The 24,070-nt window shown below is 40.6% G+C and overlaps 1 protein-coding gene across 1 annotated transcript in view; it reads left to right on the plus strand.

Moving 5' to 3' along the window:
- Spag17 (sperm associated antigen 17) overlaps positions 1-24,070 on the plus strand; it is a 300,395-nt gene that overhangs the window by 233,601 nt on the left and 42,724 nt on the right. The window contains exons 29-35 of the mRNA XM_045137882.1: positions 3,180-3,388; positions 8,747-8,888; positions 12,325-12,479; positions 13,801-13,989; positions 20,746-20,891; positions 20,996-21,126; positions 23,895-24,022. Coding sequence (XP_044993817.1) covers positions 3,180-3,388; positions 8,747-8,888; positions 12,325-12,479; positions 13,801-13,989; positions 20,746-20,891; positions 20,996-21,126; positions 23,895-24,022 — 1,100 coding nt within the window. The remainder of the gene's footprint in view (positions 1-3,179; positions 3,389-8,746; positions 8,889-12,324; positions 12,480-13,800; positions 13,990-20,745; positions 20,892-20,995; positions 21,127-23,894; positions 24,023-24,070) is intronic.

Genomic DNA, 24,070 nt, shown 5'->3' on the forward strand with positions numbered 1-24,070 from the left:
TCTGGGTTCAAGGCTTGATTCTCCAGGACCCACGTTAACCAGATGCACAAGGGGACACACGCGTCTGGAGTTCGTTTGCAGTGGCTGGAGGCCCTGGCGCGCCTATACTCTCTCTCTCTATCTGCCTTTTTCTCCCTCTGTCTGTCACTCTCAAATAAATATATAAAAATGAACAACAAAATCAAATTTTAAAAAATACTCATTCTTGATTTAAAAAAAAAAAACAAATTGAGTAAGCTGATAGCTAGATATTGTTATCAGAGGCCCAGTAGGATATCATCAATTCCATCTTCCTGTTCCCATTGAATGTTAAGAAGAAGCTTGGAGATAGGAGGATATGTCAGATGATTGTCAAGGTAGTAATTAAACTGAAATTGTTATCAGGCATTTCATCTAAAGCAATCTCACTGGAGGTCATTTCTGATGGACTTATAATTTTTAGCAGGATTGTACTGTCTTGATTTTTTTGTGTTTCTCATGTTATAATGTAGAGATTTTTGCATTTTGAGTTAACTTGATGCTTGGGTTTCTAATTATCTGTAGTGTTCTTAGCCATGTAAACCTGACTTTATGTATCTTCAGTACAGGAGTTTAAGGTGCCAGGTATAGCTCTTATATTCCAAGAGAAACAGCAGAAGTGACTCTAGGTGTTGTGTTTGCTTGCTATTCAAGTATTGTAGTAGAGTGGGTGGAGCAAATTACTGGAAAATTCTAAAATTCAACGGAGCAATACACACATTCAATTAAAACCAACACAGAGTATTTATGCAAGAGTGAGGATTAAAACAAATAGATAATCTAACAAAGCCAAAGTCCCTAAAGGTTTGTGTTGCCCAATACCCTTAATTCTGTCAACTAGAAGAATGAGATTTCTGCTCTGAAATGGGTTCCAGGTCAGCCTGGGACCGAGTCAGACCCTGCCTCCAATAATAACAGAAGAAAATGACAAAGGCCCTAAAAACCAGGGTACATCAAAGGCAACATTAGTCAACACCAAAATGTAGCTTATTTGAGAAAGGTAAATCAAACCAATACTGTATCATTCAAATGTAGTATATAACCTTTCCTGACATAGAAAGAGAGATTAGCACTTCAGTGCAGTCCTGTGTATCTCGCTTTGTGTCAGTTGGCCCTGTTATCTTTGGGATGGCTTCCAGTCTCACCTATGCTGAGGGCCCACCTCAATCCCTGTTGGTTGTGCTGTGGACTCAGGCTGCTTGGTCACTGGCTCTGGTGTTCTAATTGACTGTGCTGTATGCCACAGCACTGGCACTTGGGGGGTAGGAGGCTGTGCAGGGTGCCTGGAGTTGTACCGGAGCTGTTCAGCTGGTCCCATTTGTATTCACTTTCAGCAGCTGCTCAGCTGGTCCCTGATGCCTTCCTCTTCAGGTTTCTTGATTTTGTGAGGAGGTTGATGTGAGCGGAAAATCTCTTCACTTGGTTTCTGCTCCTGTAGCTCTGCTCTGGTCAGGCAGACAGGTGGACTCTGCATGGACTGGGGTCACTGGCACCTTGGCAGGATCCTGGCTTGTTTCCTCCTACTACTTCTTTGCTATGGTTGATAATAACTTACCCCTTCACTTTTCAGTACAAGAGTGTATTTTGCTGTATTTCTATTTATTTCCCTACCTAGGCTATTTTAATGTGGCGACTTTGTCACCATCTTACCCAGAAGTCAGGGTAGTGATTAATCTGTATAAACTCATTTATGAGAAGCCAAGGAAATGCCTGGCTGGCGAGGTGCCCTACATTCTTTAATAAAAGAAAACTACTACCTATATATAACTAATGCAATGACAAGGTGAGAGTTTAAAAGCTGGTAAGGAATAGATTCAATCAGTCATGAGAAGTACTCTTAAAATTTAATAGATTGGCCGGGCGTGGTGACACATGCCTTTAATCCCAGCACTCGGGAGGCAGAGGTAGGAGGATCGCCTTGAGTTCAAGGCCACCCTGAGACTACAGAGTTATTTCCATGTCAGCCTGGACCAGAGTGAGACCCTACCTCGAAAAACAAAAAAAAAAAAAAAATTAATAGATATACCCTGTGGAAAAGATAAGCTTTACAGAGAACTGTCATTATACGCATGGTAGCAGATATTGAAGATAGTCAAAAGTCATCAAAGTAGAAAATAAGAGGATGTTGAGAGCTCAACAATAAAGGAGATTTCAAAGCTCAGGGACGAAGCCAAAGGACCCAAGTTTGATCCCTCAGTGCCCACATAAAGCTGGATGCACAAAGTAGAGCATGTGTCTGGAGTTGTTTGCAGTGGCTAGAGGCCTTATCATGCCCATTCTCTCTCCCCATTTTTCCCCTCTCAAACAAGTAAACAAAATAAAAGCTCAGGAAACATTGCTGAAAAAGGAGCCAAAAGACTGTCAGAACCACACAAATAGGCATACTTTAGGACACTGTCCTCCTGATGTGAACTTAGTGGTACATTTATGATCCCACAGTGGTTATTACCACTGGAAGACCAGCACGGTTCTGAGCCCGTCAGCATTTTGACATAGATGATAGAAGAGAACAAAAGGAAGGAGAGAGCAAAACAGAGGAAGGACTGCCTTGAAAGAGATGGGTCCTAAGGGGTGGGGAATAAGGAGAGGGAACAAAAATGATAAAGGGACAGAAACACAATCAAATTACTGTATGTTATATTAAAATTCTCAATAGAAAAGATGGGAGTAAAAAGTGGAATACATGGGCTGGAGAGATGGCTTAGCAGTTAAGGTACTTGCCTGTGATGCCTAAGGACTCAGGTTCAACTCCCCAGATCCCACATAAGTCAGATATACATACACATATGCACAAGGTGGCGTACACATCTGCAGTTTGATTTCAGTGGCTAGAGGCACTGGCATACCAACACACTCCATCTCTCTCCCTCTCTCTCTGAGAAAAAAAAATAGTGGCATACAGACCATAAGCTAACAAAAGTTTTTCTGCTGCAGTCAGTTGTCTGTGTATATGTGGGGGAAGTTTATGGCAATTTCACTAAGGTTCAAATGCCAAAACTGATCTTCTTTGTTAAGAAATAACATAATTGATAAACGCTGCTTATGATTTTCTATGCCAAAATGCATGAGGTAGTTTATGCTGTGTCAAAAGTCAATGAACCATATATATAAATGCAGTTATAGTCACCTTGCTAATTCTGATTTTACTTGGACTTCTACAGGAAAAGGTCACAAAAGTCAATCATCAGTGGCACATAAGAATGAGCCTTTCTTGGAGACAGCTCCAACAGCAGTTCCTGTGGAGGGTCACATAGGCACCTGGTTTACAACCACACCTGAAGGAAAGCGGATTGGCACCAAAGGATTAGAAAGGATCCCAAACTTGGCCCCATTTTTATCTTTTCAGGCTACAGATCCTGTCAATGGAACGGTATGGCAAAGTATTACACAGTACAACATGTTTAATTCATTAGGGTCCTGAAATAACACAGAAAAGTATATGGGAATTCTTAACCTTTAAATATTTGTCAGGTGGTGGGTAGGTAAATGGATGGACCCATCTTCCCAAATCTTAAAAACACTATGTGTGTGTAGGTTCCAAAAATAGAGTATTATTAAATGCTAATTTACATATGTATAGAATGGATGCAACCAGTTCAGAACAAAATGGCAATTTTTGAAATAAGGGTCAGGTAATGAATTTCCATTCTTTTTCCCCTTATTTATTTACTTACTGATTGATTGATTGTTGTTGCTGCTTTTGAGAGAGGGTCTTGCTGTATAACCTAGGCTGGCCTTGTACCTAAAGGAATGGCCAGGTTGAACTTAATATTTCCTATGATTCCTACTCTAATCCTTGTATTAAAAGCCATTCTGTTGTGTTTAGTCCCCCTAGAATAAAGGCTTAACACTTTAACCTGACTGCAATCCTCTCCAACTTGGTCTATAGCCTAGTTGCCATCATCTGTGCATTCCTCTCTGGAATCTTTCATCTCTATAAGTTCTTTCCTCAAACTACAACTGTGCACTGACATACCAAACCCAAGCCCAGTACCATTTCTGTAGTCAGAGAGTTAGGCCAGTCAGAACCCTCACTACAGAAACCAGCAGGACCTTGAATGCTATCATATTATCCTCCCTCTGGTCTGTAATGCCTAGAGAATAAGAAATTACACTTCAGTCCATCATTACACCATCATCACCTAGCATAGTACTTGGCATACACTCAGCACTGTACATTTATGTTCATTTAGACCACACTAAAGCAGAATGAGCTCACAAAGTGGTGACCCCTTGTATTCCTGGCTGAGGTCCTTCATCTCTTTTCCCTCTGTGATAATTATTCTTTTTTGGTCAGCTTGAAAAGGTTTAAATTACCTAGAAGATACATATATGGGCATGTTTGTGAGGCCCTGTTCACAGAAATGTAGCTGACAAGGAAGGACCCACCATGTATTAGTTCTCTACAGGAACAGAATTTGCATTGAACACTTCTATTAGCATAAGGAATTGTATTAAAAAGGGAATTTGCTGGGAGTGGTGGTGGTACATGCCTTTAATCACAACACTAGGGAGGCAGAGGTAGGAAGATCACTGTGACTTTGAGGCCACTCTGAGACTACATAGTGAATTCCAGGTCAGCCTGGGCTAGATTGAGACCCTACCTCAAAAAAAAAAAAAAAAAAAAGAATTTATTGGACTAGCTTATGGCAATCCAACAATAGCAATCTGCAGGCCTGAGACTCAAGGAACCCAGCAGGATTTCAGTTCACAAGGCTGGATACCTCAACAGTCTCAATCCAGCAGTGAAGACCCAAAGGCTTCCTTGACATCCAATGGTCTTCAGTCTACACTGCCTTTCTGTCTGTGCTGCTGCTCTTCAGTCCATGCTGGAAGGCAGCGAGCAGCATGGCAGCCAGATGGGAAGAAGGGATTCTTTTTACCTACTCTGGGGGAAGGACTTCCCCCTTCAGTTAATCCTTCCTGGAAGCATCCTTAGAGACCCATCCAAGAGGAATGTCTGTGCATTCCTAAACAGACTCAAATTGACCAAAAAAAAAACTTAACCATCACACACCCTAAACAAAGCTGCCCAGGCTGAGTTATTCAGAGGAAACATGAAGCATAACCATCCTGATGAGGACCAGCATTCATGTTTTTGTGTTGTGTGACTGCAGATACATATGACCTGCTACTTCATCCTCTCACTACCATGCTTTCCCCGTCATAATAGACTTCCTGTCAGTCAAAATAACTGGTACTCCTGAAAGTTGCTTTTTGTCAGGTATTTGGTGAGAGAAACAAGAAAAGTAATCAATATGCCTTCTCAGACCTCAATCATTCTCATAATAATACTCTCCACATGAATCAAAGGTATATGTTTAAACTAACAAACTAACAGAGCCAAATAGGCTATTTCTGACTACCTTTACTCAGCTTGGAGAAGGGATACAGACTAGAAATAGAGTATTCAAGGCAGAACTCTGATTGGCTGGGAGGCCCAACAGTGAGCCACAAGCTTAGCTTCCTGATCCCTCAAGTCCACACAGAGAATGCACTGAAGACACAGATAGGAGCCATGTGTATGTGTGGATCAACCTGACAGAGATGCTGCAGCCTCTGCCCATACAAATCTCTAGTGCTGTTCTATGACATCAGGCACAGCACTTGTCAGCCATCTTACAGTTCATCCTCTCCAAGGTAATGCTGTGGAGCAGGGGCTTCATGGCCAACAGGGTAGCCTCAGCAAGCCATGTTCATCTTAATTCCAGTTATCAAGAAAATAGGCCCTGTGAGCTTTTTCCCAGATTGACCTAGGTTAACCTCGTCCTGATGCCAGCTTTTCATTCACAGATGTGCTCAGGCACTTACTTTTTGAGTGACTTACAACAAATTACTTAAGTTCTGTCAGCCTAAATTTCCTCATCTAATAAACAAGGAAACTGTCTACCTCAAGAACTGATTAAAGCAACAGGTTAGATTGATGAAATAAAACTTCCATGTGGGCTGGAGAGATGGCTTAGCAGTTAATCACTTGCCTTTGAAGGCTAAGGACCCCGGTTCGAGGCTCAATTCCCCAGGACCCACGTTAGCCAGATGCACAAGGGGGCGCATGCATCTGGAGTTCGTTTGCAGTGGCTGGCGCACCCATTCTCTCTCTCACTCTCTGCCTGCCTCCCTCCCTCTCTCTCTCCCTGTCACTCTCAAATAAATAAATAAAAATAAACAAAAAAAATTTAAACAATCTTTCACGTAATAAACTTAAATAGCCATGAGTATAACACCATCTTTTTAAAACTTTTTATTGACTCATATACATACACAAAATGTACCTTGATCATAATCCTCTCCCACTGCCCTTCTTTGTCTCCCCATCCCTGTGCCCCCTCCACCGAACCAAAAGTGAGAGTAACAGTAATAGATAAGCATAAACATAAATATCTAGAGGGCAATTTGGTGGGTATCCATTTAGCCAAACAATAGTAGCTTCCATCCTAGGGTTTATGATCTTCCTAGTCATAGGCTTTTGACTAGATTCTCAGTACCAGGCATGAATTTGCTCCTGTGCAGTGGGCCTCAAATTCAATCAAATGGTTGGTTTCTCCCATAACAAACATATCAGCATTGCATCAATTGGCACATTTTACCTGGCTGGCCAACCACATAGTTTGCAAAGTCCACTGCAAGTTAAGGCTATTGATCACTTTTCTCCCCCAGCAGGCTACATCGCTCTTTCAAGAACTAGTCAACAGGGAGGAGGCTTCCAACTCAGCTCTAGCTTGATTTCTGAGTCCTACAGTGAAAGCATGTGGTGTCATCAGCAGTAGGGTCTTAACAGCTACTTCTGGTGGGCAACCAAGAGCCTTGACAATAACCGATTGTTGTAGTTAGCTTCATATTGCTGGGATGAACATCCAAGTCAGGCACAGTTTAGGGGAGGAAGGGATTTATTTCAAGATTAAAGATCCACCAATGGCTGAGGAAGCTGCTTCCATATATTCAAACAAAGAGAAACAACCAATAAGTCAGCAAGCACAAAAGGGGAGCAAACAGTAGGAACCCCACCAGATCTCAGACTTCTCTGCATAACTTTTGGCTGGAAATCAGATCCACCCCCAAACACACCTTAGGGCTGCACTCCAGGATCTGCCCCAGTGACACTTCCTCTAGCAAGGTGGCTAAAGACCTAAGTCACAAGCTTTAATAAAATACCTGAGTCAGTGATGTATTCACTATGTAGTCTCAGGCTGGCCTCAAATTCATAGTATTAAAGGCATGCGCCACCATGCCCACCTGATTCCATGATGTAGCCATTCTGACAGGAGTGAAATGGAATCACAAAGCCATTTTAATTTGCATTTCTTTAATGGCTAAGTATGTTGAACTTTTGTTTATTTATTTATTTACTTATTTATTTATTTGAGAGAGAGAGACAGAGGCAGATAGAGAGAGAATGGGTGCATCAGGGCCTACAACCACTGCAAACGAACTTCACACACATATGCCACATTGTGCATCTGGCTTACATGGGTCCTGGGGAATCAAACCTGGGTCCTTTGGCTTTGCAAGCCAGTGCCTTAGCTACTAAGCCAACTCTCCAGCCCACATTTTTAAATATATTTATTGGCCATTTGTATTTCTTCTTTTGAGAACTTTCTGTTTGGTTTTATAGTGCACTTTGGATTGGGTTGTTTGAGTTCTTATTATTTAGTTTTGTGAGTTCTTTTTTTTTTATTTTATTTTTATTTTTCAAGGTAGGGTCTCACTCTAGCCCAGGCTGACCTGGAGTTCACTACATACTCTCAGGGTGGCCTCACACTCATGGCAATCCTCCTACCTCTACCTCCTGAGTGCTAGGATTCAAGGCATGCACCACCATGCCTGGCTTGTGAGTTCTTTTTATATACTAGATATTAATACTCTGTTAGATGTACAGCTTGCAGATTTCCTCCCATGCCATCTTTGCTCTATTCAGTGTCCTTTGCTGCAAAAAAGCCTTTTAATTTCATGAGGTTAGTGATCTTTCTCATTGGCTATAGTTCTATTGAGAAAGTTCTTGCCTATGCCTATGTGATAAAATGTTTCCCTTACTTTTTCCTCTAGCAGTTTCAGAGTTTAGGGTTTGAGATTAAGGTCTGTGATTCATTTGGATTTGATTCTTGTGCATGGAGAGAGATAAGGATATAGATTCATTCTTCTACACATAGACATTTAATTTTCCTGGCACCATTTGTTAAAGATGCTATCTTTTCTCCAGTGAATGTTTTTGGCATTTTTTTTTAATCAAAAATCAGATGGCTGTAGGATTCCTGGGTTTATATCTGGGTCTTTTATTCAGTTCCATTTTTGCTGTCAGCTTTACATTTTTGGGATGAACCTACAAACCAGACATACTTTATGGGAAGAATGGCATTTATTTGGAGCTTACAGATCCAAGGGAGATCCCATAATGGTGAGAAAAAGAAAAACTACCACCAAAAGCAAGAGCAAAAAACAGAAGAAAAACCAGGCAGAACTCAGACTGCTCTCTGCACAGTTTAGGCTGGAATTCAGATCCACCTCCAGTGACACCTTAGGACTGGACCCTAGGTTCTGCCCACAGTGACACCTCCTCTAACCAGGTAGCTGGAGGTCTAATTTACAAGCTTTAATAAATTCTTGAATCTGTTGGGGGATATCTATTCAAACTACCACATTTAGATTGATCTACATGTCTATTCCAATACAATGAGCTTGCTAGAATTCAAATATCTGAGTCAATAATTTTGTTCTGACTTTACATGTTCAGGTTATGACAACTCGTGAAGACAAGGTGATTATTGTTGTAAAGAAGGATGGTACTAGGATAGTGGATCATGCTGATGGTACCAGAATTACAACATTTTTTCAAGTTTATGAAGATCATATTATTTTTCCAGGTGATGATGCAAGTGAGTTTTATTTTTCAAGTACATTACCTACAGTATGTAGATCCTTAGTATTGAATATACCCATAAGAAAAATCAAAAATATTCATGTGGTCCAAAGAAGGACATATTCATGCTTTTTATTATTATTACTATTTTGCTAATTATCTTTGTGTCTTAATTTGTTTTTTAATTTGCAGATAAAATCATAAATATCATGTGTAACAGATTTTGAAATATGCATATATTATAGAATGGTCAATTAAGCTATCTCATACATATATTTTTGAGTTAAAACTCTTAAAATCTACTTGCAAATTTCAAAATATAATATATGATTATTTATTATAGTCAGTATGTTATATACAATCTTAAAGCTCTTCTTCCTATTTAAATGAAATTTTGTATCCTTTGACCAACATCTCTCCAACCCGAGTCCCTAGTGACCACCATTCTACTCTCTACTGTGTATCTAATGTTTTAAATCCTATCTGCAAGTGAGATTATACAGTATTTGTCATCCTGTTTCTGGCTTACTTAATTTAAGGTCCTCCAGTTTCATAAATGTCACAAGTGACAGAACTGCCTTTTCCATTAAAGCCCAACAATATCCCATCATGTATCTTTATTATGGTTTCTTCATCCTTTCACCTGGGATAAACACTAACATTCTAAGCCTTGGCCATGATGACCCTTGCTGCTGTGAACAAGGTATATAGCATATTAGTGCCCTTTCTTATGCTCTTTGTCCTCTATACAGAAAAGGCTAATAACAGCTGCATTTGACTGAGCAAAGTAATAGTCTGTACTTCTACTACTAAATATTCATGATTCAAAATGATAATGCAGCCCCTTCATTGTAGATATTGAAACTGAGACCTGTCTCTTGTAATCCTTAACATATTTAATTTTAATAATTAGGTGAACTCATCTGAGTATCTCTCTAGTTGCTAAAAAGGTAGTAAGAAAAAGAAAGCAACAGTTGTTAATTAACTGGAAACTGATCAAAGAATCTGAGATTATGCCATCCAGCCTAAAATAAATTTAAAGAGTATCTACATGGGCTGGAGAGATACCTTAGCAGTTAAGGTGCTTGCCTACAAAGCCTAAGAACCCTGATTCAACTGCCCAGTACCCATGTAAAGCCAGATGCACAAGGTAGCACATGCATCTGGAGTTGGTTTGCGGCGGCTAGAGGCCCTGGAATATCCATTCTCTTTCTTCCCCCACTCTCCCAAATAAATAATATATTTTTTAAATCAAAGATAACTGGGCATGGTGGCACATACCTTTAGTCCCAGCACTTGGAAGGCAGAAGTAGGTGGATCACCATGAGTTCTAGGCCAACCTGAGACTACATAGTGATTTCCAGGTCAGCCTGGGCTAGAATTAGACCCTACCTTGAAAAACCAAAACAAAGAAAAAGAAAAAAGATTAAATAGTATTTGTAATGCCAACTTATTCCTTTTCCTAATAGTGAACTTTTGTTTATTGTATGTAGTTAAGACATAGCACAATATTTTGATATCTGCATATTTAACAATATGATCAGCCAAGAAAATTAACATATCTATCACCTCACAGATCCAGGTAGGTGGGTGTGTCTACTTCATAGACTATTATCATTGTATGATATTATTGTTATAGTTCTCACACTGTATATTAGAGCTCTAGACTTTCTCATCTTGTATGTGCAACTATATACTCTTGATCTTCAGCTCTTTATACCCTCCTTATATCATCATGTATATCATATAATGTACTAGTTTTAGTTGTACAAGGCTGCTACTTTCAATACTCAATATCATTAAAATATTGGGAAAACATCAGTGTCCATAAGAGACAGAAAAAAAATGTGTAGATTTGTAAAAAGAACACTATGTAGTGGTGATAAAGAAATGCATGCATGTGAGCTGGGTGTGGTGGTACATGCCTTTAATCCTAGCACTCAGGAGGCAGAGGTAGGAGGATCATCATGAGTTTGAGGCCACCCTGAGATTACAGTTAATTCCAGGTTAGCCTGGGCCAGAGTGAGACCTACCTCAAAAAACCAATAAAAGAAAAAGAAATGCATGCACAAACACACAAACACACACATCCCAAAACTGCCAGAGACTCCAGGCATGGTAGAGTATGCCTGGAGTCCTAGCATCCAGAAGGCAGAGGCAAAAGGACCAGGAGTTCAAGGCCAGCTTTTAAAACATAGTAAGACCATGTCTTTCAAAATAAAAAGAGAAAGAGTGCTAGAGATGTCAAAACAATGTTGAAAAGAAAAGTAGAAAATGTTAGACTTGGTAATTATATATAATTAGATAGAACAATATTGCTGTAGTCAGGTTGGCATTGCTGGTAGAAATTATCTGACCAAGAGCAGCTTGTGGGAAAAAGAGGTTTATTTTGGCTTATAGGCTCAAGGGGAAGCTCCATGATGACACGGAAAATGATGGCATGAGCAGAGGGTGGACCCCCTGGCCAATATAAGGTGGACAATAGCAACAGGAGAGTGTGCCAAACGCTGGCTTGGGGAAACTGGCTATAACACCCATAAGTCTGCCACCAATACACTCCCTCCAAGAGGTGTTAATTCCCAAATCTCCATCAGCTGGTAACCTAGCATTCAGAACACCTAAATTTATGGGAGACACCTGAATCAAACCACCACAAATATATAATTCATGTAAATTTAAAGCACACAAATATATATTATTCCTTTTCAACTCATTATATTTATTATATTATTATTTGAGAGAGAAAAAGAGGCAGAGAGAGAGAGAATGGGTGTGCCAGGGCCTACAGCCACTGAAAATGAACTACAGACAAATGTGCCACCTCATGCATATGTGGGTCATGGGGAATCAAACCTGGGTCCTTTGGCTTTTCAGGCATTTCTCCAGCCCATATATCATTCTTGATACATATTTATATAAAGGTATAAAAATGATCTGCAAGAAAAAATAAATCTAGTTATAAGAGGGAATATAAACTTTACCTACTATTTATAATATGTTGTTTATGTAATATACAATATATTATATATAATTATATATATTATATAACATAGTGTAAAATGCATATTTTTATAATATATACATATTATAAATGCTGAGACAAATATGACAAAATAGTAATTAAGAAGGGTAAATTTTCATTGACAAAAACATGGGTGGTTAAAATGTATTTTATGCTTTTCAACTTTTTAATTTAAAAAACTGGATATTTTCAATGTCTCAAAATATAAACACTGAGAATAAGAGAGTGTGTCAATCAATTTTGACAATGGGTCTTCAGAGATCTATTCTGAACAGACATCAAGAGTGTCAGCCTTATAGCGTTCTTAACACCCATGCTTTTTCCATGGGGAATTGAAATAGCTGCAAGACAGCAAGCCAATCCATAGCTGAGTCCATCTCCCACAATGTATGTATCCTATAGGATCTGATATCCTTGCATTTGTTTGTAGCTGAAGGTATGAGGACTATCACCAGACAGGTGAAGTGTATGCGGATAGAAAGTTTACACTATGCCACTGTTATTACCAACTGTGAAGATAGTAGCTGTTGTGCCACCTTTGGTGATGGAACATCTATTATTGCAAAGCCACAGGGAATGTACCAGGTAGGTCTAAGCTAGAAGATGAATAGTGTCAATCATGTGCATTCTGCTGCTATGGTACAGTGACACTTCTATAATAAACACTGCTGTTGCTTTCTTTACTCACCTGATCTTACATCACATGTATCACTTATGTTTATTCCTGTTAGTCCATTCCAGAAAAGCATTGTCCTACTTGTTTACAAAGCTTTATTTGCTCTGTGTCAAGAGATGGGCCCAAATGTGTCTACTGAGGATCTCTCACATGCTAGGTCTGGAGGTGGCAAAAGCACTTATCTACCTGCCTCATTTCACTCTGCCACCTCTGGCCTCAGTCTTAAGTCTCCTTCCTCCTTCATCTAGGGTAGATTGTATGGGATGGAGAAAGTACTGAAAGAGAGAGATGAAAGAAAACATATGTCAAATTATCTATGACATAGGCTTAGGCAATGATATCAACAGCATAAGCCTCACCAAAATTTAAAGATTTTGTGTTTGTAGAATATCCCAAGAAAATAAAGGATAAACTACAGAATATTATGTACATGTCACATAGCTGAAAATAGTCTAGTGTATAGGGTAAAACCTAGCAATAAGAAGTCAGGTAACTCAATCTTTTTTTTTTTTTTTTTTTTTTGAGGTAGGATCATGCTTTAGCCCAAGCTAACCTGTAATTCACTATGTAGTCTCAGGCTGGCCTCAAATTCACAGAAACCCTCCTCCCTCTGCCTTCCAAGTGCTGGGATTAAAGGCATGTGACACCACACCCAGCTAGTAACTCAATCTTAAAATGGACAATGGATTTTAATTTCTCCAAGAAAATATGCAGCAGAAAGTAAGTCATGGAAAGGTACTCAGTCCTTTTGTCATTAGGGAAAGGGTAGCCAAACCACAGTCAGATGCACACTAAAATAATTGCAATCAAAGATAATCACAAACATGAGACAGGGTGTAAGAAAATCAAAACCTTTATACATTATTGATACAAATACATGTTTTGCAATTTGACAGTTTCTCAACAAACAAACATAGTTGTCATATGACCAGTAACTCTACTTCTACATACACAAAGGTGTGGAAGAAGGCAGATGATGTGTTTGAAATACATTATATGCATATATAAAAATGTCAAAAGGAGAATATTATTTGAAACCACTAAAAAGGACATTACATCTTACTTATTCAGTGCACCTCCTTCTCAAGCAGTCCCTTCCAAACTATAGGCTCTCTCTTGAATAAAGTTTTTGTTCTGGAAACTAGAATCTCTGAACATTATTTTTCTTAGAGTGATTTTCCAAGTCCCTCGAAATTGCATACAAATGTTAATTTTTTTTTCTCTTTCCAGGTTTTACCCCCAAACACAGGCTGTCTTTATATTGACAGGGACTGTTCAGCTACATATTGTCATGAGTCAAGTAGTAATATCTACCACCCCTTTCAAAAGCGTGAGCAGCTGAGAGCCAGTAGGTACATCATGAAGCACACCTCAGAGGTGATCTGTGAGGTCCTGGATCCTGAGGGAAACACTTTTCAGGTAAGGTACTCTGTCCATAACAAAACAGAGCCCAGGGCTTTGATTGAGATACTTAACATTAAACAGGTTCCACAGAGATTCTTAATTTTTTGCCTTGGGATACTTCCACATTTTCTACCAATTCTTTAGCCAAGCAAACATGAGCTTGAGTATTTTTTTTTCCTTGACTCTTGTGTACTTCCATGGGGCATAATAAGCTTAATGATTGTGATAGAAAAATTAAAGCCTAATAGATAACTAGATAATTTGAACAGAAGTAGAAGGACATCTGAAAAATAATGCCACCACAGGATGGAGATAAGGGGCTAGAGAATAGCTCAGTAAGTGAATTGTTTCCCATATAAGCATAAGGACCTGTGTTGGATCCCTAGCATCCACATAAAAGCCTATCATAGAGGTGTACACCTATAATCCCAGTGCTGGGGAGGCAGAGACAAAGAAATTCTTGGGGCTTCCTGGCCAGCTGCTCTAGTGGGGTCAGTGAGTCCCAGGTTCAGTGAAAGACCCTGTCTTAAAAAATCATTAAAGTGAAAGTAATTGTGGAAGACATCCAATGTCAATCTGTGGCCTAAACAGAGAGAAAGTGAGGGGGAGAGAGAGAGATGGATGGACAAGCATAAGCATGAATACTACATAAATTCATGCACACACAAGAATAACATGAGGATGGTCTGTGCTCAGGACAAAAAAAGCAAACACAAGCTGCTGGCAATTCTGGGGCAAGGAGATGACCATCATGATAAACATCTGGCTGATGGGGACAAGGGGCTCTGAGAGAGGTTTGGCTGTGCTGTTGTTAGAAATGAGTCTAGGGTTTGAGGATGATCATACAGTCCAAAGTACACTGGTAACAATGCAGAAGGGTACATAGCTTTTTTTATTATTATTTGAGAGTGACAGAGAAAAGGAGGGAGAGAAAGAGAGAGAGAATAGGCACACCAGGGCTTCCAGCCACTGCAAATGAATTCCAGTTGCATGCGGCCCCTTGTGCATCTGGCTAACATGGGTCCTGGGGAATTGAGCCTTGAACCGGGGTCCTTAGGCTTCACAGGCAAGTGGTTAACCACTAAGTCATCTCTCCAGCCTTTTTAAAGAGTTCTGGCAAGCATGCACAATAACAAGGGCTTCTGCTGGTGTTATTTATATTCCCTAACACAGGCAGGGTTTGGGGCATTACTCTGAATCAGAGTTTGGCCTCATCATCTCATTTAATTAGCTAAAATATAAAAATAATGCAGTCTTTGGGATAAAAGAAGGGAAGATTTGGGGACCTTTGTACCAGATGCGGAAATGGAAGCTTTGCCTACAGGGGTTGTTTGGCTGACTTTCGTGGTCTTGGGGACAGCTGACTTGGGGAGGGGACTCCCATAGAAGGTGTCTTTTTTGAAGTGAGTGTCTATTTCTCGCACTAGTATTGTACTCTCTTCTGTTTCTGTCCCTTAATGGTACAGTCATGTGGGTTCCAGGCCCAGCCATGGTACTCCTGAAGGCACCCAGGCAACCGGGGTGGGTGAACACTTGATGAGAGAAACACTCCCAGGAGATAGTTGAACAGCTCTCTCAGTTTATTGTCAGGGAAAATGGGTTTATAAGCATCTGAGGGTGGGGAGAGGAACATAAGGGGATTGGATTACAAAGTTCATTTCTGATGCCTAATCAACATATGGGGATATTCATTCTAGCACATGGGCAATGGCAGGAGAGGGGGGTGTCAGGTGATCTAGGGTCTCAGGACTGTGTGAAGGTTGCTGGCTGATAAGGAGTTTCCTAGGCAACTGGCCAAAGGTTACAGGGCTATGGGGAGAGCCTAAATTAAGATGTGCTGGACTTGGAGAGGGAGTGGCCTCCTGTAGCCTTCAGGTCCTTAGCCATGCCTGGAAGCTCAGACCCCTCTCCTGAAGGCTCCAGCCTGTGCCTGGCAGTGCCCAACAACTCCCCTTTGTTTTTATAACGGGGCAGTGACATCCCAAATGAGTTCTTTATAATTTACCATAGGTCCAGATAGAATTAGGTGGTGTATGAGAACATGATTAGGAGCAACCTGAGCAATATTAGTTATTTGTTATTTGAGAAATTTGATGAGGCAGGGGGCTACAAGCAATAGGGTTCCTATAGTAAGGTAGGGACTAAGGAGAAGCCAAGTAACTAAAGGGCTAGAGAACCAGGTGGTGGGGTCCTCAGGCTTATAGCAGTAAAGCAGCTTAACAACATTTGATTCCTTAACAAAGAAAACAATATTTTTGTCCCAAGACCATATATGCCCCCAAGTTCAGCAGTAATGAAGTCTAAAGCTAGACAGTTTTGAAGTACCACATCCACAAGAAAAGTCAATTGTCTCTGGAGAGATTCGAGGCTCTTGGTCACTAGAGGCACCCAGAGACAGTGTCATGCTGAGGCCCACCAGCAGAGGGATGAAGATCTCTTTCGGTTGGCACTGGTGGTTGGCACAGGCAGTTTGTAGTTTTTTGTTTGTTTTTTTTTTTTTTTTGTAGAGATATAGCTGTGAATCAATCAAAACTGGGGAACAATAAGTGTGAGATGAAATATTTATATATGGGGATGCTTAGCCCTTCACACCATAGGAGAGCAGGTGTCTTGACACAACTTCTCCTGATGATGGAAATATTGAGCAGGCATTCAGCTCTGGTTGGCTTAGAGCTGGACAGGCAGAGACATAACTTGACCTGCATCAAAGAGGGCGAGGCCTGTCCTTTAGCCTGAAGATTAGTTTTTGCTCCTTACGAGTTTGTAAACAGTTGAAAAATCTCCAACTTTAGACATGGTGTTTAGGTTTAGCCTGAAAAATCCTTTCCTACACATGCACATCTTTACCCACATACTTTACCATTCTGATCTAAGTATCACACAAAAATCATTTTAATGAACATTCTATGTCCCAACATTGAAAAATTCTCTCCCAGTTCCTTCAATCAATTCATCTCACCCCATTATTAACCATCATTCTTATAAGGCTATTAAGACAAACTACACTAAATTGATTACTCTTATTACTCACTGACAAGCAAGTAGTCTAAAAACAATTTTATGTCATTAATACCAATAGCACACTTGGAAATGATTTTATGAGGAGTAACTAAGGCAAATTTTGTTGCTATCTTGAGCAGGCTGGCCTAGAAGTCAGGTCAGTTGCCTTCTTTTAAGTATCAGGACATTACAGTCTTTTATTATGATTATTATTATTTTTAAATACCTGAAAAATTATAAGTTACCACTTCAGAGAGAATTCTGTTGTTTTCAAGAATCCTCTATGTAAATTGAAGCTGACCTAGAACATAAACTCAGTAATTATATTTATGATATCATGTAACAAATTATGACATTCTTTATGTAAAACTTCAGTTCACTATAGGCTTTAGTTAGACATGACCTTTTTTTTGTTTCTTGCCACTGGCGCTGCTGAGGCTGGCCAGGGCTGGCATGCACCTTAGATCAGCCCCGCCCAGCTCCCTAGGCACTCACCCCACAGTCAGGTGTAGTACTTGTGGAGGTAATGGCTAAGACTGGCCAAGACAACTGCGAAGTCCTGAAGGGGAAAAGGGGGTGAACTGCTACTGGCCAGGAGGGGGCCTCCAGGACCACCAGGAGGCCGCTGAAGAAGGAGGGGACCCACTGAGGGGGGGCTCTTGGGAAAGAGGGGGCCTGCGGGGAGCCACTAGGAGAGAGGCGGAGACAAGGAGCATGCACAGGCCGAGGCACCATTGTCCAGGCACGTGTGAGCCCACTGCTTGACTGACTAGAGCAACTTTGGAGCGCTTGCAAAGCCAGCTTGTAGTTTCACCACTTAAAGGGAGTGAGGGGAAATTTCCTTCCTGAACTTTTTGTTTCCTAGCCAGATAAGCTATGTGGGTGCACATGTCTGGGCCACCTGGTTGTCTAGAAATCCAGGGGGTGACCTGGAGGTCACAAAAGGAGCCAGCCTCCTTTTGGAGAGCTTAATTCTCTTAACTTTCAGAAGAGCCCATAATCTACAAATCTGTAATTCCTTTTGCTGGGAGACAATATTAAAGTAAGGGAGGAAAAAGAAAAATAGCTCCCGTCTGATGGAGGAAAGAAAAATAGATAGAGGGTTTTTGCCAACAACCAACCGGCTGTCGAGGTCCAGGCAGAGGATGGCTGGCCTTCAGTCATACTGAAGAGTGGCCTCAGACAAGACACATCGGTTGCCAGTTCATCATGTCTGGTCCCTTGCAATGGTGCAAACCGAAAATAAAGGAGAAAAAAGAAACCTGCCAGCCCTCAAAAACGTGGAGGCAAGGCCTTATAGGCCAATGTCTCCCAGTCCCTCTGGGAGAGCATTCACCTACCCTGTCCATCTCATAATGTCCCTGTTCAGGCACCACCTGTGGGTTCCTGTGTCCTTCACGGCCCAGCCATGGTCCCCCCTCCCCTCCACCAAGTCTCCCATGCAACCCAGGTGGGTGAGTGCATGATGAAAGAAACACTCCCAGGAGATAGTTGAACAGCTCTCTCAGTTTATTGTCAGGGAAAATGGGTTTATAAGCATCTGAGGGTGGGGGAAACATAAGGGGATTGGATGTACCAAGTTCATTTCTGATGCCTAATTAGCATATGGGGACATTCATTCTATCACATAGGCAATGGGGGTGTCAGATGATCTAGGGTCTCAGGACTGTGTGAAGGTTGCTGGCTGATAAGGAGTTTCCTAGACAACTGGCCAAAGGTTATAGGGCTCGGGGCAGAGCATAAGTTCAGGTGTGCTGGGCTTGGAGAGGGAGTAGCCTCCTGTAGCCTAGGGGTCCTTAGCCATGCGTGGAAGCTCAGGCCCCTCTCCAGAAGGCTCCAGCCTGTGCCTGGCAGTGCCCTACATGGTCACTGTCCCTGTACCTTAGGTCAGGCATTGACATAGTTTCATGCTCTTTACAACCCATGATCTAAAAATGTCTTGTTTTACATTTTAAATGGTTTTTAAAAAATTAAACAAGAATAATATTTTAAGGCACATAAAAGTTACAAGAAATTCATATTCCACTGTCACTCTGTAAACTATCACTGGCACATGGCAATGCTCTTCTGTGTATCTACTTGTCTTTGTTACTTTTCCTTGGCCATAGAAGAGGTGGGTAGTAGTGGCAGAGATTATATGCCCTGCAAGTTCTGAAATATTAACTTCTAGCCCTTGACCAACCTCTGCTCTAGATATTCATCTTTTATTTCCACTCCTTATCCAAGAGTAGAATATCCTCCATTGGCTAGTAGGTATGAAGGCATTTTTAAGATTTGGACACAGACCACAGAATCCCTAACTTTGTTTTGGTGTGCAGACAAGTCCTGCTCCAGCTTGTGTTTTTCTTTGCTAAGGAACTAAAACTTCACAGCTTGTGTTCAAACTGACAGATTTCAGTTGTCAAAGAACTGAAGGAGAAAATATATGCCCTCCAGGTCAAAATGTCGGTATCCCTACCAACCATGCTTCCAAAACAGACACATCCTCAGGAAGCATCGCCTATGCCACATCCATGTAGAGTATGGCTGGGTCCAGACAGCAGTGATACCAAGATCACTGTTCATCATGTGAATGCTGATCTGTTTCCCTTGTGCTCTACCTATGAGCCTTAACTCTGCACCTGAGTCTCAGCTTTCTTCATGCAATGATCTTTTATTCTATCATGATTTTCATCACACAAGTGCCCATCCCCTCAATGCTTAAATCCCCTATTGTTGAACTTGTCCTCATAGGGTAAGATTTTGAAACCCTCCTGACCCTAGTCACTTTCTTCCCAATGTGTTCCACTTTATTCACAGTGCATGTGGATAGGTCACTTTTACTTTTAGTAATAAAATTTATACTCAAGAGACTGTGGATGGCTCAGTGGATAAAGAACTTGCCACATAGGCATGAAAACCAGAATTTCAATCCCCAGGAACCAAATAGAAACCTGGCAAGCTTGGATATCTTCTTGTAATCCCAGCAGATACAGGGATCCCAGGAATAAGATGGTTAGCTAAATTAGCCAAATCAGCGATTTCTGGGTTCAGTGAGAGACCCTGCCTCAGTATATAGAGTGAAAGCCATTGAGGAAGACAGCAGACATCAATGTCTGACCTCCACATGAGCAAGTAGACCCATGTACCTACATACATGTGTGCCCTCAAACATGTGAACACACATGCATACCACACATATATACACTCAAAAAAAAAATCTTTTTAGGGCTGGAAAGATGGCTTAGTGGTTAAGCAATTGCCCGTGAAGCCTGAGGACCCCAGTTCAAGACTCGATTCCCCAGGACCCATGTTAGCCAGATGCACTAGGGGGTGCATGCATCTGGAGTTCATTTGCAGTGGCTGGAGGCCCTGGCATTCCTATTCTCTTTCTGTGTCTGCCTCTTTCTCTCTCTGTCTGCCACTCTCAAATAAATAAATAAAAATAAACAAAAAAATTTTTTAATCTTTTTAAAAAAGAAATTTATAGCCAGTCACAGTGGCACATACCTTTAATCCCAGCCCTTGGGAGGCAGAGGTAGGAGGATTGCTGTGAGTTCAAGGCCACCCTGAGACTACATAGTGAATTCCAGGTCACCTGAGCTAGAGTGAGACCCTACCTTAAAAAAAAATAAATTTATACTTAAGTAAAAACACATGACAAATAAATATGACTAGTTTTCTGCATATATTAAAATAACACACCTGCCTTCTCAGATTGAATCACCAGATGTGTAAACATTATGACATTTTACTTTTTCCTTGAGTTGTTCTTACTGCCTACTCTCTTAGGTCCTGGCTGATGGTACTGCATCAACTGTGTTATCTGAGAAAAAATTAGAAGATGACTTAAATGTAAAAACAAAGGGCTATGATAGTTTATCATCAATTCATCTTGAAAAGAACCATATGCAAATCTATGGTGAACATGTTCCCAGGTAAAATGACAGTATGAATTTGTTATGACTTATTTTTCATTTGAAATTCAAGAATTATTATAACTGAATATTTCAAAGTTTCAGAATTTTCTTTCTTCAAACAGGTTTTTTGTGATCTATGCTGATGGTTCAGGAGTAGAACTGCTCCGGGACAGTGACATAGAGGAATACTTGTCCCTAGCCTATGGAGAGTCAACAACTTTGGTTCTCCAAGAGCCTGTGCAGGAACATCCAGGTAGGAATGCATGCTGCTAGGAGCTCCCTGTCCCTCTGCCACCTGGCATCTTATCATCTGCCCCTGCCACCTTCTCCACTGGTCCACATTGCTCTTTTTGCCACTCCTTGATGCAGCCATATGCTACTGAAGTTCATCACATGCTGCATCTGAGCATCAAGCTGTATAAACTGAGAATGAGTTTCTGTCTCATTATAGCAGATCTACTCCTCAGTTCTTAGCTGTGAGTTAATTCCATGCTGCTTAGAAATAATAAGAGAGCTCTCATAGGATTACCTTTTGGTTTGGTTTTGTTTTGTTCTTTTCAAAGTAGGGTCTCACACAGGCTGATCTGGAACTCACTTTGTAGACCCAGGCTAGTCATGAAGTCACAGTGATTCATCTACTTCAGCCACCTGAATGCTGAGATTAAAGCTGTGTGCCACCATGCCCAGCTGAAATCACTTTTTGATCATTTTGAATATGATGTATGGTCATTGAATACAGTAAGAGCCTGTAGAGACTGGGTCAATAACTGGCCACATAGTTCATGTACATACAGTGCATGTGTGAGGAATCCAGACATGGTTGCCCGTTCCTATACTTCCTACATTTGGGAGATACTTGGGCTACATAGCAAGACCCTGACTCATTTGTGGGTCCTTGATTATTATATAGCAACATTATATATATATATATATATATATATATATATATATATATATATATATATACACACACACACACACACACACACACACACACACACACACGCACGCACAGATGACATGAAAGTTGAAGTGAAATTCGGAACAAAAGGATGAATGAGTTGGAGGGGCCAGAAGGAAGAGCAGCTGGGCATGCGAGGACATGCATAAAGTACATCATTATATATTTGCATGACAATGGTCTTATGTAACCCAGCACAATGAAAAAAAACATTAAAACTTTATGAAGACAAGAATTCTCAAATTGCTGTTTTCTCATTTAACTAGCATCTACTTGGCAACCTGTCTTGAATGAAATACTTGCTGAGTTCTATAGTATGTAGTGAGCTAAAACAAACATACACTGCTTCCATAGAACTTGTAATTTAACAGGAGAAATAGGCATTAGGTATACAATCACACAAATGACTTGTGACTATAAATTGGGAAAAAGTCTACAGAGAAAAGGAGCATTGTTCAACAAGAGCACATCTGACAAAGAAACTTGATGTCGTCTAGAAAGCTTCCTGAGGACACTTGATTCAAGAGCTTGTATGTATGCAGGGTTAATTCAAGTAAGAAAGAGTGTGTTCTTGGGGGAAAAAAAAACCACACACACACACAAAGAAAAAATCATACAGTATCGCAGAACCGAGAAAGGCCAAGGTAGCTGAAGCTAGAGGAGAGCAATGGTTCAAGTGGAGGCAGAGTGAGAAATAAGTGTTTTGATTTTGGGATAACGGAAAGTCAGAGAAGAGCTTTAAAAAAAAATGAATCAGCCAGGCGTGGTGGCACATGCCTTTAATCCCAGCACTGGGGAGGCAGAGGTAGGAGGACCACCATGAGTTCAAGGCCACACTGAGACTACATAGTGAGTTCCAGGTCAGCCTGAGCTAGAGTGAGACCCTACTTCACAAAAACCAAAAAAAAAAAAAATCATGAATGAGGGCTGGAGGGATGGCTTAGCAGTTAAAATGTTTGCCTGTAAAGCCAAAGGACTCAGGTTCAGTTCCCCAGGACCCATGTTAGCCAGTTGCACAAGGGGGAGCATGCATCTAGAGTTTGTCTGCAGTGGTTGGAGGCCCTGGCTCTCTCTCTCTCTCTCTCTCTCTCTCTCTCTCTCTCTCTCTGTAAAATAAATAAATAAATAAAAATAAAACATTTAAAAAAGTCATGAATGAGGAGCTGGAGAGATGACTTAGTGATTAAAATCCTTGCCTGTGAAGTCTAAGGACCCAGGTTTGATTTCTCTGTAAGCCAGTTGCACAAGATGGGATATGCATCTAGAGTTTGTTTGCAGTGGCTACAGGCTCTGATATGTCCATCCTCTCTATCTGCCTGTTTTTCTCTAAAATAAATAATAAATAAAATATTTTTAAAAACCATGAGTAAGGGCTGGAAAGATGATTGAGCAGTTTAGACACTTGCTTACAAAAAATCTGACAGCCTAATTTCAATTCCCTAGTACAATGTAAAGCCAAGTGCACAAAGTGGTGCATGCATCTGGAGTTCATTTGCAGCAACAAGAGGCTCTGAAGCACCTATATTAATAAATTCATTCTCTCTCTCTTCCTTCTTCCTTCCTTCCTTTCTTTCTTTCTTCTCTCATTGCAAATAAATAAAAATATTTAAAAATTATGAATGAGTATAGCTAGTTAAGCTGGCAGGTGGGAGAGGATTGTGTTATTCTCAGAGTATTGGTGGTAGAAAGGCTGTTGCTATAGTTCAGAAGAGAGCTATCTCTATGGTGCATGATGTAATGTAGGGTCTATGGGAAAGGAAGATGTGGATAGACTTGAAACAATTTATTGGGGACCTGAAGAGCTCAGGTGTGATTGTTGAGGGACAGTACGGTGCCAGTGAATACTTCTGGGTGATTGAAATTCAGTTTTTAGATGTTATATTCACTCACAGTCTCATCTTGTTAGACTGTAAAGTGTTCATTTATAATCAGTGTATCTGACTAATCTTTTGTGTAAAAAGAGTTCAAAGTGTTTACTGAGTTTAGTTAATACTAATACCTTTTGGATTTATAAGAATAATTTTGTTGGAGAAATAACTTTCTAACCCATTATGATCCAGGTGCCCTAAGCATCACAGTCCTCCGCCCTTTCTATGAAGCATCACCATGGCTAATGAAGAAGGAGTTAGATACAATTGTTCCTCCTAATCTCCAGTCAAGGTCATGGGAAAAGTTTCCCTCAGTTGAGGTATACTTTTTCTGCTACAAAGCAACTTTGTTTAAATATCAATACATC

Source organism: Jaculus jaculus, chromosome 19 (assembly GCF_020740685.1).
Source record: "Jaculus jaculus isolate mJacJac1 chromosome 19, mJacJac1.mat.Y.cur, whole genome shotgun sequence".
Taxonomy (NCBI): Eukaryota; Metazoa; Chordata; class Mammalia; order Rodentia; family Dipodidae; genus Jaculus; species Jaculus jaculus.